Source organism: Drosophila novamexicana, unplaced genomic scaffold (assembly GCF_003285875.2).
Source record: "Drosophila novamexicana strain 15010-1031.04,08,12 unplaced genomic scaffold, DnovRS2.1 tig00000564-arrow-pilon, whole genome shotgun sequence".
Classification (NCBI taxonomy): Eukaryota; Metazoa; Arthropoda; class Insecta; order Diptera; family Drosophilidae; genus Drosophila; species Drosophila novamexicana.
The window spans coordinates 2,472,886-2,492,186 of NW_020824810.1; the positions used below are offsets into that span (position 1 = coordinate 2,472,886).

The window sequence follows — 19,301 nt, forward strand, 5'->3', positions numbered from 1 at the left end:
AAAAAATAAAACCAATTCTTAACTTATCTAAAATACATACATATATGGAATACACGTAGTCCTCAAGAGTTACGAGTTAGTGATCAAAAATCTATAGCACACGTAGAAAAGCAATAGATATGATGATGATGAGTTAGGATCTCTTAATACCAATATCGTTTATTACGATATATAAGATATATCGTTATTTACGATATATAAGATATATCGTTATTTACGATATATAAGATATATCGTTATTTACGGTACGTCGGTATTTACGATACATAAGATATCGATATTTGCAATATATCGATATATCGATATTTACGATATACAAGATATATCATATTTACGTAAGATAGCCCGATATTTACGATATTTACGATATATCCGATATATCGATATTTACGATATATACGATATACCGATATATACGATATATCGATATTTACGGTATATCCGTTATATCGAAATTGACTATATACCCGATATATCGATATTGACGATATACCTGATATCGATATTTACGATATAATATATATCTCTATTTACGATATACAAGATATATCATATTTAGGTAAGATAGCTTGATATTTATGAGATAATATATATCGATATTTACGATATATCCGATATATCGATATTCAAGTCAAATAAACCTATCGTGTGCATTGGGCATGATCTAGGAATCGATATGATGTGGATTGGGATGAGTTATGTGTGGAAACTATCTTAGAAACTAGGCTTAGCATATCAATCTGATCTCTCGGGACTGGACATGGGATCGCCGCCAAAGGTGACCTCCTTGGACACGAAGGAGGTGGGCGGTGCCATCGCTTCCTCGCGGCGCCTCTTCTGGGCGCCAAACCGTTTGTTCCGCTTCATGTTGGTGAATCTCACATAGATCTTGCCGCGTCGCTCGGTGCGATAGAAGCAGAGCTGCTCCTTGGGGAAAAGCTGCAGAATTTCGCGCTCCAGCAGGTGACTGCGCTGCAGGGTCAAATGCAAACGATTGTCCTCGTAGTAGCTGCAGATGAGCTGGATCAGCAGCAGGCGCTGCACTGCATCCAGCTGCTCGTTCTGGCCCAAACGCTCCAGCAGGGATTGCGCCTTCACTGGCGATGCCTGCAGTATGGACAGTACGGTGACGCCGCTCTCCTCGCTGACATCCGGTTCGGTTATTTCCGGCTTGATCAGATCCGCCGTCACCAGCTCCGTGTGGACCAGTTCGCTGTGATCGCCCAGCGGCAGCGGCACATTAAACTGCGATCCATCCGTCATCTCGTTGAGCGTCACAAATGGCTCCGCCGGCAGCTGCTTGGATCGACTGTCGTCCAACAGATCGGACTTGGAATGGCTTTTCGTTTGCTGGAAGCTGTCGCCCGAACAGCGACAGCCGCTGCAGTGGCCCATGTGGGTGGCTCTGCCGCTGCAGGGCGACGCATCCTGCAGCGGCACATTGAGCCAGCGGCGCCAGCGTTCCAGATGATGCTCAAACCGAATCCGTGTGCCATAGCGAAAGTTGCGCAGCAGCTCGTTCAGATGATGCCGCTTCAACATCTGCAGCTCCTGCATGTTAATTGCCTCCTCTGTGTGCGCGTGGGTTGTATAAGAGTTAACAGTCGTATAAGTGTTATCAATAGTATAACAGAATTCGAACAGAATTCGTACAGCACTTTTATTGCTTTCATTATTCTACGTTCGGTTCGGTTTCGTTCCGTTTTGTTTTGTTTTGTTTACCTTGCAAATACGGCAACAGCTCGCTGACGTTCCAAGATTTTAACAGTTGAGCCAGCTCCTCGTATTCGCCGCTCTTTGGCATGTTGTCTGTGTAGATGGATGTGTGCGTGTGCGTGTGCATGTCGAAGCTGTGCATGTTTCTCTATGCATGCATGTATGCATGTATGTATGTATGTATGTGTGTGTGTGTGTGTATGTACGGCCTACAACCGGGCGTACATCCTTTCGTCACGAACGAAACTGCGGCACTGAATTTTGCAACAGGCGCGAAGCGCGTACATACCCTCCGCTATACCTGGGACACACACACACATACTCACACACAGCTGCAGCTCGCGCGCGTATGTGTTTCGTCGCTGTTTGTATACGCTCTGTGTGTACATACATACATACATACATAGTACAGTCATGCCATCGCTTTGGTTTCATCGTTTCGTCGTTTCGTTGCCTGTGTTTCGTCGTACGTTGTTCGCGTTTCGTAGTCGTCGCCGTCGCCGTCGTCGTCGTCGTCGTCGTCTTTTCATCGCTTTCATGCCTTAACGTGCGCTTATGTATGCATGCATGCCAGAGGCGTAGTTCGAGGGGGTCACTCGACTCCAACTCTGGTTCAACGAGCGAAAATCTCGTTTGAAATTTGTTGTGGAATATTTCTAATATGATTCGTAAAGCGTATTGAAAATTTTCTTGTTATTCCAATTTTTTCTCATTATAGTCACTTTTTTCACTTTATATGCAAAGGCTTACCTGTAACTTCTTTTATATGCTCACACATAAATATAATAAATTGCACACTCAGCTTTAAATTCGATTAACTGCAAACGAAGCCCGCCCCCCTTCGAAAAAGTTGTTGACTACGCAGCTGCTTGTACGAATGTAAGTATGTTTACATAATACTTAAACATGTGTTATGTATACATAATACACACATGTGCACACATACATGTGCATGCGGCATAAGTGTTGTTTTTATGTAAATACATGCACACATAAATGCACACACACAAACACATACATACATACATACGTACGTTGATAAAAGCTGTTTAAATATTCGCAACACTCATTTGAAAAGAAAACGAACTCTGGCAGGCTTCGCAGCGCACAAGCTCTGGCAACGCTGCCCGTTCAATGTTGTTGTTGTTGTCTTTTACTGTTGATCGTTTATGCGTGGCGGCGGCAGTTTGAACTACTGAACTGCACCCCCCCCCCCCCTCCCCCACCCTTTCATTATGCTCGCATGCACTTGGTTTCTTTTTGGCGCCCACCTTTCAGCGCTGACTTCTGTGCGCTCCGGCCCACGCCCCCACGCCGCCTCCGTTCCGCTCTGCACGCCTTTTGTCTAATGCATTCTGCTGCCTGTGCAGATGTGCAGCTGGCCAGTCTCCCGCTCTCCCGCTCTCCCGCTCTCTCTCTCTCTCTCTCTCTCTCTCGCTACCCACTGCGTACGACTCGAACAAAACTTAAAGACGTTTGGAGTCAAAGTCGGAGCTGCTGCGGTTTAGGGTGAGGGCAAGGGGCGCGGGCGCGGGTGCGGGTGCGGAGCTGGTTGTGTAAAGTAGCCAAGCGCTACGCAGGTTCAATGAACTTCTTTTGTAAATGTTTTTCTTGCTGCTGCTTTTCGTTTTCTTTTTGGTTTTTGTTTACTTGGCCCGCTTTATTGTCGCTGTTGTTCTTCTTCTAGTTGTTGTTGTTGTTGTTGTTGTTTTCTTCTTCTTTTTTTGGGCTACAAAAAGACTTTTCGTAGTTTTGAGTATTTTAATGTTTCTCTCATTTTTCTTATGGGCTTGGTTCTTATGACAAAGCCACAGACGACGCTCGCTTCAAATGCTTTATCTTATCATTATCTCACGCTAAGCAAGTAGGGTGCTAGGGGGGGGGGGGGGGGGGGGGGGGGGGGGGGGAGTAATAATAAACGAATGCGCCTTGCAACGGGCTGCAAATGAACGACCTTCTTTGCCTTTTGCGTTTCGTTTTCAATTAACGGTTGTTCGCTCGGCGGCTACCTGATGCGACTACCCTCTCCCCGCTTCTTCTTCCTCCTTCTCCTCCTCCTCCTCCTCTCCTTCTTCTTCTAAAACGGTAATGAGCTCCGCGTTTTGGCAATTTTGCGAGTGGAAATTGAAGCGCTGCTCATTAATTGTGCACGCGTTAGCATCTTTTTAGCAGGCACTGTCTTCGGTTGGCACCTTTTTTTAGCAGGCACTGTCTTCGGTTACCAATTAAGTGCAACTCGTGTAAAGTTAAGCGCAGCTAAAGATGCCAATTAGATTTGCAAGGCAACGATTTCGTTTGTTTAATTTAAACAAGTAGACATGCCTATTAGGCGGGTGTGATCGACTAGCAGATACCCTGGACGCAGGCTTAAGTATGGCATGGGAATTCCTTTTTTACATATCAATTTGTCAATTATGGGGGAATTAAAACAGGAAGGCGCAAATCGAGGCGGGTGTGATCGACTAGCAGATACCCTGGACGCAGGCTTGAGTATGGCATGGGAATTCCTTCTTTACATATCAATTTGTCAATTATGTGGGAATTAAAACGAGTAGACGCAGATTGAGGCGGGTGTGCCCGACTTACAGAATACCCTGGACGCAACAATGTTTGCGTTATAATATACAAGAATTCATTTCCTAAATATTTGTATTTCACAATCATGGGCGAATTAAAACAAGTCAGTCTTCTCTAGGCGGGTGCTTCCGACTAGGAGATACCCTAAACGCAGGAATCTTCAGTGTCCGAATCTTATAATAAACATAAATTTCTCAGTCAAATAGGTTTATTTCTCGATTGCGGGAGATTGAAAGAAGCTATCCAAAAAAGTGAACTCTTCTCAAAATTATTAACTATATATAACTATTTATAACTAAATCGGTTTTAGTCTAAGCTATGGAAATGGCAGGAGTTAACAGTTATAGACGGACAAACGGACAGATCAGATCGTTCCACTGATCAAGAACATATATCTTACAAGGTCAGAGACACCATTACCCCTTTTCCAATGGGTTTACGCTCTAAAAAGTCAGAAACTGGAACTGAACGCCGCGTATATACCCTATTAATACGATAATTAGCTGTAGCTTTTGGCATATGTCCGACATATTTATATTATTTAAGAATCTGTAATATTAATAAAACCTATTTTCTCTAGTCGGGTTCTCTCACGAATGCAATCAATGTCCAAATATTGTCGCATCATTATTCAGCATCATCATCCAGTTCGATACACTTTTCAAGTTCTATTTCTGCTATCAAGTGCCACTCTCTCTCTCTCTCTCTCTATATATATATATATACAGATCTATATATAAATGATATAGGTATATGGACTGCTCGGGCAGACTGCTTGGCGTTTGCTTGTGCGGCGATATCAGCGCCCCATAAATAACGCGCCTTAAGATCGATGTAGAATTTTAACTGAGCTCTGATATTGGGAATATTTTTTAGACATGAGCCTCTGGAATATAGATTTTCTATAGAAGAGTAGAAAGTCGGAGTAAAAAACTAAAATAACTATATCATATAAGATACTTCCCCTGATAAATAAGTTATTAAGTCACGTATTTTTCAAAATTATGAAGGATTATGATCCAGTTCAGGTTCAGTTGCGACAACTAGTTCCGTTCACGATCAGTTATAAATGGAATAACAAGCTGGAACCAGTTCAAAATCTTAAAAACTAAACTAAAACAAATGGAAGAATTCAGTTCACAATTATAAGAGATTATAAGTTCAGGTTCAGGTTCAGTTGCGACAACTAGTTCCGTCCGAGCTGGAACCAGTTCGGATTATGATATAATACAAACACCTTTTTGAACCTAAGTAAATGTAATCTTTTATCTTTAAAACTTAACAGAACTATATAATACTTCCTACAGTTCCAGTTTTCAACTAGAAGAATCAAGGTCACAATTATAAGAGGTTATTAGTTCAGGTTCAGGTTCAGGTTCAGGTTCAGTTTCGACAACTAGTTCCGTCCGAGCTGGAATGGAATAACAAGCTGGAACCAGTTCGGATTATGATATAATACAGCAACCTTTTGAACCTATGTAAATGTAAGCTGCTAATGAGTTTCGAAATAAAAAATTGACTTAATAAGCCTGAATAGCTCAACTGATTGTGAATGGAAATGGTCGCGATAATATCAAGTAACATTCTATACCCCCCCCCCCCCCCCCTGCTGCAGTGCCAACTGGTTTTGCGCACAAAAAGATACATAGATACTTTCCACCCCATAGATAGAGATACTTTCGTGTGACGCATAAACTATTGCGATTGCATTCCGTCGCCGCGTCGCTGCGATAAGACGCAATATTTATATGGCCAAAGTTGTTGTTTTGCGTCGGAATGAAAAATACCTTCAGGTAGAATGAAAAACAAAGAAACTGCATGCATACATACATATGGAAAATGTCGCTGCTCAAAAAGAATGCAAAGAAAACATGCGCAGTAGAAATTGCGACACAGGCCACGGGGTTGCCCGAGCCGAGGGCGAGAGGGTGAGAGGGGTGCGCGGTGGGCTGCGACCAAAGCCAGAGCCAAGAACTTGCATGCGGCGAAGTGGAGCACTGGGTCGTTCGCTTGGCAACAGAAATGCGCCGAGCGAAATTCCGCATAACTGATAAGAGGCGGGCTTCTAATCAAATTCATTGCGGAAACAATACATATATATAGATGTGTGTGTGTGTGTGTGTGTGTGTGTGTGTGTGTAGAGGAAACTACTTGATGCCCCTTGAGTTTTGTTACATTATCGAGAGGCTAACTGCGCAGCTTTGTGTTCGCAGCAGCGGCAATTTTTTGGCATTTCCAGGCAAAATTTCCTTCCAACGCGCTGATAACGGCACATGTCCAAAGCGAACGCTGGCTGCGGCTTACGCCAATAAGCGTGACATGCGGCACATGCAGACATTTTGGGCGGCTTAGAGAGCTTAAAAGCTGCGTGACGACAACTGCGACGCCAGCGATGACGTCGACGCCGACGCCGACGACGAGCTGTTTGTCTCTCTGGGTGACCTACACTGGCTTCCCCTGCAGCAGCATACACACACACACACACACACACACACACACACACACACACACACACACACACACACACACACACACACACACACACACACACACACACACACACACACACACACACACACAGACACACAAAAGAGCGTCGTCAATGTATATGCACACACACACACAGGCATGTACATGCACACATATATACAACTGCATATAAAAGCACAAACTGACACACATATGCATGTATGTGTAAGTGTACATATATGTATGTATGTATAGAACGCATTTTCGGTTGAAAACTGGATGGTCGCAGCGAAAGGCAAAGGCTGCGCCGCACATTCGCCAACGATTATTCGCTGGCATTAGACGCGCATATTCCAACAGCTGGAACCGTATACCGAGCGAGCTGCCAACTGGCAATTGTTTGGGGTCAGTCATTAAGTTTTCAGCAAGGCAAACGGTAAACGCTCCACGCAAAAGAAAGAGAGAGAGAGAGCAAAAGAAAAAAATATTGTGTTTCGTCAAGTCAGGCATTTAACTACGTTTATGCGAAAATCCCTAATCGTGATAAACAATTAAATCGAGTTATGAAAAATGCATAAAAAAAAACTGGACTGTTTGGAAATTGGCTGGAATTTTCACGCTATCACGATTAAGGAATTTCACATAAATGTTTTAAATCAAAGAAGCTGAAAAAACTGTGAGTATATGTATATGATATTGTGCACAGCGCTGGAAGGGTCATGTATTGGAATTTACAATTACTTTTTTATAACACTGTTATACAACACTGTATCATTAAAGTTCTGTAAGTACTAAATTCACAATAATATCAGAATTGCAAGAGTTTCTATCATATTTTGTTACTTCAAAAATATACTAAACGGAATACCGTTTAGTATTTAAAATACTAAAAAAAAAACAACAACACAATGTTTGAACAATTATTGGAATTTGAACCTGAACCGAGTTCTCAGCCCTGTCAGTTGCCCGTCTAATTAGTCACTCGTGCGCATTTCAAGGTTTTCCAGTTGTTAACTATATATGTAGTTGTCTATGCATGTGTGTGTGTGTGTGTGTGTGTGCGAAATTAGAATTTTAAAGTTCAAAAGCGCAATGTGCAAAGCTGAGCTCCAATGTAAAGCCAGTTCCAAACTTCCCACTGACTTAACAGCACACATACATACATATGTATATTCCCCCCCTCCCCTTCTCCAGCTGTATGTGTATGCATATGCATTTGTTTTAGTAACACACTCATTTATCTGTAAACATTCGAGTAGAACTAGAGAAGCTCAATTAAAACGAACGGACGTGCACGAAAACATGTTTTCAGTTTTATTATTGTGCCTTCTCGTATTATACCCTGTAACCGTTGAGCATGGATTAAGCTGGCTATATTAGCATTTTGGTGGCAACTCTTGCCATACTCATTTATTTACGATAGTTAATATAAAGAAGAAGAACACTTACCATCTTGTTACACACATGCTCATCTTTACTTCTCAATAATAGGGTATCTTCTAGTTGATCACTCAAACGGCGCACTCTTGATTGTTGTTGCGGCGGCTGCTGCTGCTGCCCGATGACAGTTATCTTTGGGGAAAACTCAACTGGGCAGCACTGGCAAAAGCACACTGTGTGTGTGTCCGACATTCGTATATGCATATGTATGTATGTGTGTATGAATAACATTAATTTTTATGCGACGACAGCTGATGTGACAACAACCTGAATTGACAAACAAAGACGCAAGGTTTTATGAGCTGAAAAAACTTTCTAAAAAGAACATCTGTTTAAGTTTATAGTTAGAAACAGGAACTAGTCAGAAAAGATTTAAAATGGGTCAAGAATAAATTAAGGTTTGACATCATTTTATAAGGTTAACGAAAGAGTGAGAAAGATACATACATGCATACATGCATACATGCGTACATGCATACATGCATACATTCCTATTAATACATTTCCGCTTGGCATTCAGTCATTTTGGGAATTTTTCAGAATTTCCCAACAAAATTCCCTTTTACCCATTAACAGCATTCTGTATGATGCTGCTTGACGCGGGCAGGGAGGAGAGGGGCACTGCGTGTAGATTGCAATTGAAAGATTGCCGAGCAGCCAAATGCGATCGTGCTGGAAGAGCGCATTAACTTTTAACCCAAAAAAAGAACAAGAAGAAGAACAACAACAAAATGATCTCTTCTTTGTCTCGGCATTTGGCCAGTTTGTGGTTAAACGTAAACATGGCTGAAAACCAAATGAAATCACATGCAACACACGTTTCGCTCGTAAAGGCGGCAAGAAAGAAGGCAAAGTCCAAAGAGTCATAAAACATGCACACATGAGTCGTAGAAAAGGGCCGCGGGGTGCAAGGGGGAGGGGGGGGGGCAGTGGCAACAAATGCTGCGGCAGCTTTCTTTCGTTGAACGAGTTGCGTGGCTTTTAATTTTGAGCATAAAACATAAAACGCAATAAGGCCAACAACAACAACAACAACAACAACAATATGGCAGCTGTGGCGTCATCGCCAAAAGTTTTGTTTCGCCTTTTGGAACTGGTTTTGATTTTCGTTTCTCTTCATGTTGATGTCGTCATCATTAAGCAAAGCGTACAGCAATAGGCAACAATAACAAAAACAAGAAGAAGAACAATAAAATTAGTCATTTGATGCAATTTCCGCCCACTTGATGTTTGCAACTGCAACTGCAGCTGCAGCTTTCACATGACAAGTGCAACAACAACAACACGAGCTACTTAACGAAGGCAAAGTTAACAGCGTGGGGGGGGGGGGGGGGGGGCAAAGCAGGTTGAAGAAAAAAACGCGCGCGCATTTGCACCAATAACCCAGTTTCGGTTTCTAGTTTGCACTTAGCGCGCATACAAAAGCTTCGTCTGTGTGTTTGTGTGTGTGTGTGAACATGTGCAATGTGGTAGGCACAAGAAGTGAACACGAAGAAGCAAAGAAGAAGCAGAGAATTGCAATGCAGCGAAAAAAAAAGCAAAGCTGTTATTGCTGCCTTTCGTTGAGTTGCTGTTGTAAATAACAAGTTTTCTAGCTGTGCAAAGTGATGACACACTTTTTACACACACACACACTCGCTGATTGGCAAGCACATATACATACATATGTATTTTTATGTTCGTCTGTATGTATATGCACGCTGAGTGCTTCCTGCGGTCACTGTCCACCCCTCGCCCACCCCGCTGCCCATAAACTAATCACAGGCATTCGCTGGCACACTTTCTACCACACAACTGCACGTTTTCTAATTAGATTTGTTTTCATCAAGCTATTTTTTTTTTTTTTTTTTTGCATACGCCCACTCCGCTGCTCTGGTCGGTGTTATCTTTGCAATTTATCTAATCATAAAGTCAGGGTTTTTTCTTTTTTCATTTTTAACTCAACTTTGATACAAATCTTTTCATTGCGTTTCAATGGAAAACGTCAAAGACGGAAAATTTTTAGCCAAGTGGCGTGTCAGAGCTACAAAACTACAAAGCTGCATACATATGTATGTACATACACATTCAGAACACACACACACACACAAAAAAAAGCATATAAAAGAGCAACAACAACAACCACAAATTGAATGTGTGTCAACGACAAAACTACACTAATACATACACACATCTTCTCGCTTATGTACAATTGCAAAAAGCTTTCACGAAGCTTGAAGCGCTGCTCTCGTAGGCGCTCACATACACACATACACACATTCACACAAAATAATACATACACGTATACAGCTTATATTTACTGTACTTACGCGCGGGCTTATATAAAACTGGTTTGCCGCCGTGTTGCTGTCGCTGGCGTCTCTGTCGATTCATTCGTGCGTTGAACGTTGGACCGTGCGGTTCGTTGTGCGCTTCAAGCGCCTCAACAAAAATACAATCAAGTGAAAAAAAAAAAAACATAAAACCAAAGGAGAGCACCAACAAAAGAACAACAAAAAAAAAAAAAAAAACAACTACTCAACGCTGCTAGCAAAAGAATCCGTTGTTGCTAACGTCGAAAATAGTCAAATAAGTGGCGCGGCGGTTGGTGGTGGTTGTGGTTCAGTGGCGCAGCGCTTTGTTGGTGGTGGTTTTTTCGAGTGAACTTTGCCTGAAACGACAGACACGACATGTACATGTGTATGCATATGTGTGTGTGTGTACGATTTACACCATGTGTATCATGTGAGCAATAAGAACTGAAGAAAAAAAAAAACGAGAAAAAGAGAAAAACGTGTACGAAACTTCCAAAATGAAATGAAGCAAAAGCCCGCGCATTACGTAAACTCGCGCGCAATTGCCTTGCACAAAAGAATGGAAAATGAAAAGAATAGATGACACAAAAGAGAGGCGCCGTTTTTGACGAGAAACCAGGAACTTGAATGACACATTTTTTGAATCGACCGACAATTACGCAACTTACAAATGGCGTAGAGTAAAGGGAAGAAACGAAAAGTGTTGCCATCTCGCTTTAACGTCACCAGCACGTTAGCTCGTTGATTAAACACATTTATTTCGACATGGTTCGAATGGCCTTTGCATGTGCTTTTTATTATCGGATGACGGCAAGTCTGAAAAATTTGTACATGTGTGTATGTACTTGATTACATATTTCTTCACCTAAATTCGAAAGAGAAAAAAGCTCGGGCAACGTCATAATTTATGAAACCCCAACACACACAAAACAGACACAAACACACATATACATACATACAGACGCGAATTCTAACGAAGCGCTTTCGTTTCGTAGACTCGCGTTCGTTGAGTTGGCTTTTTTTTCGTCGAGTTTCGTTCGTGTGCTGCTTTCGGCAGTTGCTCGCGCCATTTGCAGCTGCACAGCGAACAAAGTTGGCCGCGTTTTTGGCGTCGGCAAACTACATGGGTAAACGTTACAGAAATCTAATGGAATTTTTTCCCGCTCGCTTCGCGCTTTTCGTGTATTTGTTTTACAAGTTTTTCCACCCAATTGCTGCTGCTGCTGTCTGCTGTCTCCTATTAACAACATGGCAGCGTGTGCGAGCTGTGAGCGGTTTTTATCAACGTACTGCAACCTATGTGGGAGCGAGACGGGGACTCACTGTGCTTTTTATATAGTCAGTCTTTTTCTCTCTCCTATACAAATTGCGGGCGTATCAACATGTTAAATCTTTAATAATTATTAACTGTCAACCTGGAATTGTGTCAAATGAAAATAACAGTTGTGTGATTCTAGTAATTAAAATTACCTACTCTTAAGCTGGAATATGTTTGTAAACTTTTTGCTAACTAAAATTCAAAATAAAAAATATGCTCTCTTTTAAACAGCTTTTTGGAAACGTTTTTTTTTATTACACATTTTATCATTCCACCAGAAGCACACGCATACGCACGCAAGCACACACACACATTTGCAGACAAGCAAGCGTACGCATAAATATTTCTAGCTCTGTCGCGCGCATACGCTTTATCAAGAGCAAGAGCTGGCGACGCAAGCGATGAAACCGTTACGACGCGACGACTATGAACAGAACACAAACGGTCGCTCAGTCGGTTTCTATGTTATGTTGCTGTTGTCTTGTTGCTAAGTCTGCCAATGAGACAGCATACACGCACATGCACGCATGTGTGTGTGCCTGTGTATGTTTTGTGTACGAACAGAAAAAAAAAAAAAACTACAATGGGTAGAAATAGAAAATAATAATTTTTTTCTTGTGCTTAGAAGAGCAAAACAAATAGACCCTTTTGTATGTATGTATATGCACGTATGTATGTATGTGTATGCATTTTATCGCTGACAAAAGTTGATTAAGAAATCAATTGAAACATGGCCCAAAAGCTTTGGAAGAGTCGTTCCAACACCTGGGCACATTGTCCAATTAGCAAAAGGCTGCTAAACGTACGCGCAAAAACCAATTCGAATTAGAAATTGAATCATTCGTTCAATTTCAAATAAACAAGTTTTACACCATGTCACACACACACACACATGCACACGCACACTCAGCCGGACAGGTGAGACCTGTGCAAGGGGAATTTTGTGTGTTTGGGGTGCTTTATGTATGGGTGTGCGAGTGTGTGTGTGTGTGTGTGTGTGTGTGTGTGTGGTTGGTGAGTGATGCGGCCAACGGATCGCTGATCATGTGGCTAAGAGGCGGCAACTATTATACATATATGTATGTATGTGTATATATATATATTAAATATTTTCATTTGCCGCCCTCAAATTATATTCTCAGCAATTGTAAGAATGCATTTGAGTTGGTTTTTTTTTTTTATTATTGTTGTTGATGATGCAATTTTCCCCTTTCAATTATTTAGAAATTATATAAAATGCTTTGTTCAGATTTTTTTTTTGTGGTAGTTAATCATGGGACAAATGTGGATTCTGACGACATTAAATCAGGCATTCAAATGGAACCGATTTGCATATGTGTGTGTGTGTGTGTGTGTGTGTGTGTGTGTGTGTGTGTGTGTGTGTGTGTGTGTGTGTGTGTGTGTGTGTGTGTGTGTGTGTAACAAGGTTTGCGATTAGCATAGAATAGACTAAGAGAAAACACGAATTACTGCAGCACTATTTAGCTTGTATAACACTGGCAATTAGTGTTGGGAAGAGCAGAGCAGATGGAAAACTATCTATACAATCAAATATCAATTACATCTATAATGAAATGGTAGTGTTGTATAACTTTAAAGCTCTAACAACACTAAAAATTGGTGTTGAGAAAATCTAAAACAGGTTAATAGTGTTGAGAAGCGGTTGAATCATAGCACATATTCAAGAAATAATGAAAACAGTAAATGAAAAAAGAAAAAGTATAGAAAATGGAATAAATTATATTTGTTCGGCTGGATTTGCTTAAAAGTCAGGTACATTTAGTTGTCGCTACATATATATATATATAGGTATTTGTGGAATACGACGATATTGCATTCTTTGGACTTGAATTTATTTGAATTATTAGCCAACTTTGCAGTTGAGAGAACCTGAGAAAACGAGTTGCCATGAAATCACGTACGGCCAGTCATGTATAATTAATACGTGTGTGCGTGTGTGTGTGTGTTTTGTATTTGAAATTTTGCATTGAAACTTGAAGTTTACTGGATTGTTCAGAGATTAACGGGCATGTTGCGCCAAGGTCTTCCAAACGGAGGGGGGCCCTGACTAACACAGCAAAGTTTCTCAGAGCCAGGCGGCTGACCTTGGGCGCAGCAACTTAAGTTAGACGACGACGACGACGACGACGTAAATACAAACAGACAGATCTATCTATATGCCTGGCTATATAAATATATACTCTATAAATATATATACCTATATAGAGACTGTTACTCATTAGCGCAGCGCGTTTGACTCCAAAGTACGTTCAGATACAACTTATTGACAGCAGATGACGCCATTTTGCAGCTGTATCTGTATCTACAAATGTATCTGTATCTCTAAATGTATCTGTATCTAGCTGTTCTCTTCCAAGCTAGATTTACATATCGAAGAAGCCTGGCCTGCTGTAAATATAATCCTGCTCTGGCTTAAAGCTGCAGCGTGTATCTTGTATCTTGTATCTGTAGCTGGCGCTGTAGCTGTATCTTGTAGTTTCTATTCCATACAAACGCTCACATTTTGGCATTTAATAAGAAGTTGGCCTTGAAGCGACGAGTTGTGTGTGTGTGTGTGTGTGTGTCTCTCTTTCTGTGCTCGGTTTCGAGTGCCTTTGTGGGATCAGATACACACACACACATACGTGTCGAGTAAACATACATAAATATATATGGCCAGCAGCGTCTAGACTTTGATAAATGGGATTAGATGCCCGCAACTGTAGATTCTAGCAAAAAACCAGTTGAGCTCAGACAAAAATATATTCAAAAACTGACTCTTTGTGCGTCATAAAACTTGTGGAACCCATTTGGCTGGCTTCACAATGTTTACCAAAGCCTTTTCCAACACTGTTTGGATTTTTTCAGCACTAAAACTAATACAAATTTAAATAGTGGGTATTCTGTGCGTCAAACAACTTGTGGAATCCATGTGGCTGGCATTATTTAGCCTATGACTGTGCTTCGCACTGTTTAACAAGGCCTTTTCCAACACTGCTTGGACGTTTTCAGCACGAAAGCTTATACAAATTTAATCAATGGGTATATTTAGAAACCTAAAACTTGTGGAATCACTTTGGCTGGCATAAGTTATTCTCTAGCTGTGCTTTAACAAAGCCTTTTCCAGCACTGCTTGGACTTTTTCAACACTCAAACTAACATAAATTAAGCTGTTTGCTATTTTATATAAATTCTGATTATCTAAGCGAAAGATTTTATAGTTTGGCTGCAGAAAATACGTAAAGCGCAGCTTTAGTTTTCCTATTTACAACACTTAACCATCTGTTTAGACTTTACCAACACTGGAACGGTAGCAATTGGCAACTCTTTTCTGCCTTAAATGTCATTTGGAGGTCGGATTATAAGCAACAATGCCATTGAGAACACACAAAAGACGTGAAACGCAGCTTTAGTTTTTCGATTTCTGTTTGGACTTTCCCAACACTGGAACTGTAGCAAATGTCAGCAGCTGGCAACACTTGTTAAGTTTCAATGTCATTCAGAGGTTAGATTAGAGAACACACCGAATATCAAATGCTTGAAGCTTTATTCCGAGATTTGGCATACTTTTAGGCTTGTTAGCAAGCCCGTTTTATCGGCCCCATATCTCGACCAGATCCTTGATGCCATAGCCGCGCTGCGAGGTGAACTGAATGGTGGCGCCCTTGGAGCCGGGTCCGCCCGCGGTCAGCACGGCTGTTGCGCCGTTGCTCTTCTTCTTGTCGGTGACCCTAATGGCCGTGATGGTCAGGGCATCGAGGTTATTCTGGCAGGAGATTATCAAACGTTAAATATAAAGCCAATTCGAATAGTTGTGGGATATTACGCACGGACTGCTTGAACACGTATTTCTTGGTCTGTACGAGGCCCAAAAAGAAGGCCTTCGAAACGGTATCCTTGGCCAGTTGATAGTCATTGGGTCCGATTTCGCCCCAGAGATAATCGTTGCCGGCATACGCGGATGTCACAAATAAACAACAGAGCACCACCAGGCCCACCAGAGTTACGGAATTCATGTTTCTCTTGTGCCAGAAGAATACTGTCGAGTTGAATGTCTTGGCGGAAATTCGCGTTTGCCCTTTTATTGCGAAAAACCAATTGGAAGACAATACCTATCGGCCTGATAAACTGCAGGCCAGGTACTTAAGTTGAGGCCCCCAAATAGACACGAGTTATTATTATATTTATTTGATATGACGCTTCACTCCAATTATTTGCGCACAACACTTTTATCGAGCTCAAAATATCTAACTGAAATTCCATATGTTCAGCTGATATCGGCAAGAGCACAATACTAGATGTTACGCTATATAAATAGACATTCCCCCAGTTGTAAAAATTAATTAACTAAAGTTCCATTTTTTCTCGCTCCTCTCTCCTTGTCTCTTAAGTATTGTTATATTATCTAGCTCTTGAGCAGATAAAATGTGGTTTAAATTTAGCAAAGTAAACTGTTTAAACATTGGAAATTCCACGTAAAAGCAAATAGGAAGGCACCAGTCGGGTGAGAACGACTAGAAGTTACCCTTAGTAAAGCGACAAGCTGTTGTAACAAGGAGATTGGCTACGAAATGTTTAGGGTTCGGCTCGAGAGAAAAACTGTAGCACTATTTGTCTTGTAGAACACTGGAAATGAGTGTTGTTAAGAGAACCTTAATGTATGGAAGTGTTGTATAACTCTGAAGCTCTGACAAAACTAAAAATTGGTGTTGTAAGAACTTACAAGAGGCACACACACTTGGATAATAGTGTTGAGAAACGGTTGAATCGCAGAACATATTCAAGAAATAACAACAGTAAATGAAATATGAGTGCTCAGTAGGGAGTGAACGACTAAGAGTTACCCTAGGCCAACCGACAAGCTGTTGCAACAAACAGATAAATTGAAGCTATCTTTCCACATCCCATATCCAAGATTTAGGTAAAATCCCTAGTTTCAATTTCATACCTTGACTGAACTATAGACAACTTGTCGATAGCTGGCACAGAGAATATCATGAGTTAAGAGCTGAAGAATTGAGAAAACATCAAACAAGAAGAGTTTAGCAAAAGTCTTATTTAGAGAGCAAACTTTTGTTGAGTCTCAAAACTGTCGTGCCACACGGGCAACAAGTCAAACAGATTTATTTTGTTGCTATACCAGGAAAATGTGTACACTTTAAAGCAATATTCAAATAGTTTTCCATTGTGCGACACGCGAGAGTATAAACTTTTATGCGAGTGTTGCGCCAGTTTTCCTATATCCAATACCCACTAAAAAAGGGTAAAAGGGGTATAACGTTTGGTGCATGTGCTTGGGAGGCTACTTCAATGCCATATAGCTCAGCGAGTCTGACCAAGGTCCCGCTGTCCATCTGTTCTCCGTATATTTGAATCTCGGAAACTCGGGAACTATTATAGTTAGAGACTTGAAATTTTGGTTGCACATCTTATCAAGGCACACGCTAAACCAGCTTGATTCAAATCAGCGATAACTTTATCGCTTTCTGAGTTATCGCTTAAAATCGATTACTACATTCAGTCTTTTCTGCATAACTCGGGACTTTTTTGCAGGTAGACTTTAGTCTAGCTTACACAGTTACAGAATATGTCAAAGCTTGAATGATTGTAGCTGAATGAGGGTATCTGCTAGTCGTGCACACCCAGCCGAGCGCACTGTTTTGTGCTTTTTGAAGCCATTTGTCGAATTGCTCGCGACATGCGTCATGGCGAGCTGCAGATTTATGGCGCCAAAATGGGGTAGCCCATTTCCTAGCCGAGACGACTTAAATGTCTGAGAAGCATGTATGCACATACATATAAGAGTATATATACGTAGATGTTGGCGTGACTTGTCCTCAGCTTGCGTGCCTTCGATTTGCCAGACATATACCACATATACATGCATGCATATATGTGTTATATGTGCCAGAGTCCTTGTGGCTAGACCCAAACCCGGAATTTACAGCAATATTACTTGGGTTTCATGTGGCCCATTGTTGTATATGGAAGCCCGGCTAATTGCTATTAATCAGTTGGGGGCCTGACGTCAGCTGATGACAGCCGCATTCAATCAGCAATTATGTCGTGCACTATTGACCGCAGCAGCAGCAGCAGAAGCTGGCGATTCGATTTCTTTGAAAGATCCGCAGACGAAACCCAACCACATGACAGCTGCTCAACAACGCAGACACTTCAATTAGAAGCCGCAGAAAATACGAAAAGTATGACGTACTTTAAATGCCCTAACAAAGAGAGAACATATGGATTTTTGCTTAAATTTGCAGAGAGTAGACCGAATTTTGCATACTCTAAGAGATTTATGACTTTGCAGATGGGTGAGAGATGGGTGGTTCCTAAGGCAGCTATTTCATATTGTGCTTCGATTATAATCGAAGGAGGTATATGTTAGAAAAGAACGAATACTTAAAGCAATAACTGAATTTTGATATGATATAGGGGTGTTATCTACCCGAGTCTGCCCAAAGAAACTTCTACTAGTTGGCTTGAAAAGTGAGAGGCTTTTTTATACAGAGGCTTATAGCCTCTGCTAATCAGTAATATTTATAGAAGCCTTATATAGGAACATGAAATAAAGCTAAAGAAACTAACAACCCCAACTCAATCTCCGAGTTGGGAAGTTCAATGCGTTCCGACGAAAAAGCAGGCTCAACTCAGCTATGAGTACTCCTCCTCCGATAAGGGCAGCTCGATCACATCTATAAGGAATCTGAGATATCCGGCTTAGGTCAGATAATGCGAAAATTAAATGCAAGAGAATCTAAGAACAGGTTGGAGACCTTCAATCTTCTGAGAGGCAAGAGGCAGTGTCATAATCCAAGACATAGTTAATGTACTCTCTGCTAGGGCATACAAACTAGACTCTAGATAGATAATGCGCTAGCTCAATGCTATGCAGTCATTTCTGAAGCGGATTCAACAAAAATTTAAAACAATTTAGCTTATGTCACGTCACTTTGCGAGGGGGAGCGGAAGACAGAGAGAAGGGGGGGGGGGGGGGGTGGTTGAGCCAGGGTTGGAGATGGGAGAGGGGGCTTGCAAAGTGCCGCGAAGTGCTCACAAAATTCAATTGTGTCATGCTTGAACCCATGCATATATTATATCTATATACATATATATATATAGATATATATATAGATAGATATAGATATAGTCTATGGCCCTGTCGCGCGTCTCGGGCACATATTTGTTTAGCTGAATAGTTTTAATTATAATTAACGCCGCATTGCAAATTAAAATTGCGCTCAACTCAACTCAACTCGAGTCGAGTCGAGTCAGTTTTTACAGCGTGTTGCAATTTAATTGCCGATTGCAAAGCTAACAAGGACGCACATGGGAAAAGTCAAGGAAAATCTAGACATACATATATATACAGATATATATATGCATATATATGAGCTGACATTAAGGTTATGTCCATCATAACCTCATTCTCATGATAGCCAGAGTCACACTCATTACTTCGTTGCGAATTGCGTATTTTAGTT

At 41.3% G+C, this 19,301-nt stretch overlaps 2 protein-coding genes and 1 long non-coding RNA gene across 3 annotated transcripts in view; all 3 read right to left on the reverse strand.

The window, feature by feature from the left end:
* LOC115762167 overlaps nt 1-8,417 on the reverse strand; it is a 114,027-nt gene extending 105,610 nt beyond the window's left edge. Inside the window, exon 1 of the long non-coding RNA XR_004017796.1 lies at nt 8,212-8,417. This is a non-coding gene — a long non-coding RNA (uncharacterized LOC115762167). The remainder of the gene's footprint in view (nt 1-8,211) is intronic.
* LOC115762164 lies at nt 464-1,965 on the reverse strand. Its single transcript, XM_030704281.1, has 2 exons — nt 1,723-1,965; nt 464-1,571 (listed from the first exon to the last, which is right to left on the reverse strand). The coding sequence occupies exons 1-2, from the start codon at nt 1,856-1,858 to the stop codon at nt 736-738; spliced, it is 972 nt and encodes a 323-aa protein (XP_030560141.1). The 5' UTR covers nt 1,859-1,965; the 3' UTR covers nt 464-735.
* Nucleotides 8,418-15,342: 6,925 nt separating the features above from the next.
* Nucleotides 15,343-15,959, reverse strand: LOC115762165 (probable salivary secreted peptide). Its single transcript, XM_030704282.1, has 2 exons — nt 15,645-15,959; nt 15,343-15,580 (listed from the first exon to the last, which is right to left on the reverse strand). Exons 1-2 carry the CDS (start codon nt 15,828-15,830, stop codon nt 15,407-15,409), a joined length of 360 nt encoding a protein of 119 aa, XP_030560142.1. The 5' UTR covers nt 15,831-15,959; the 3' UTR covers nt 15,343-15,406.
* Between the last annotated feature and the right edge of the window lie 3,342 nt (nt 15,960-19,301).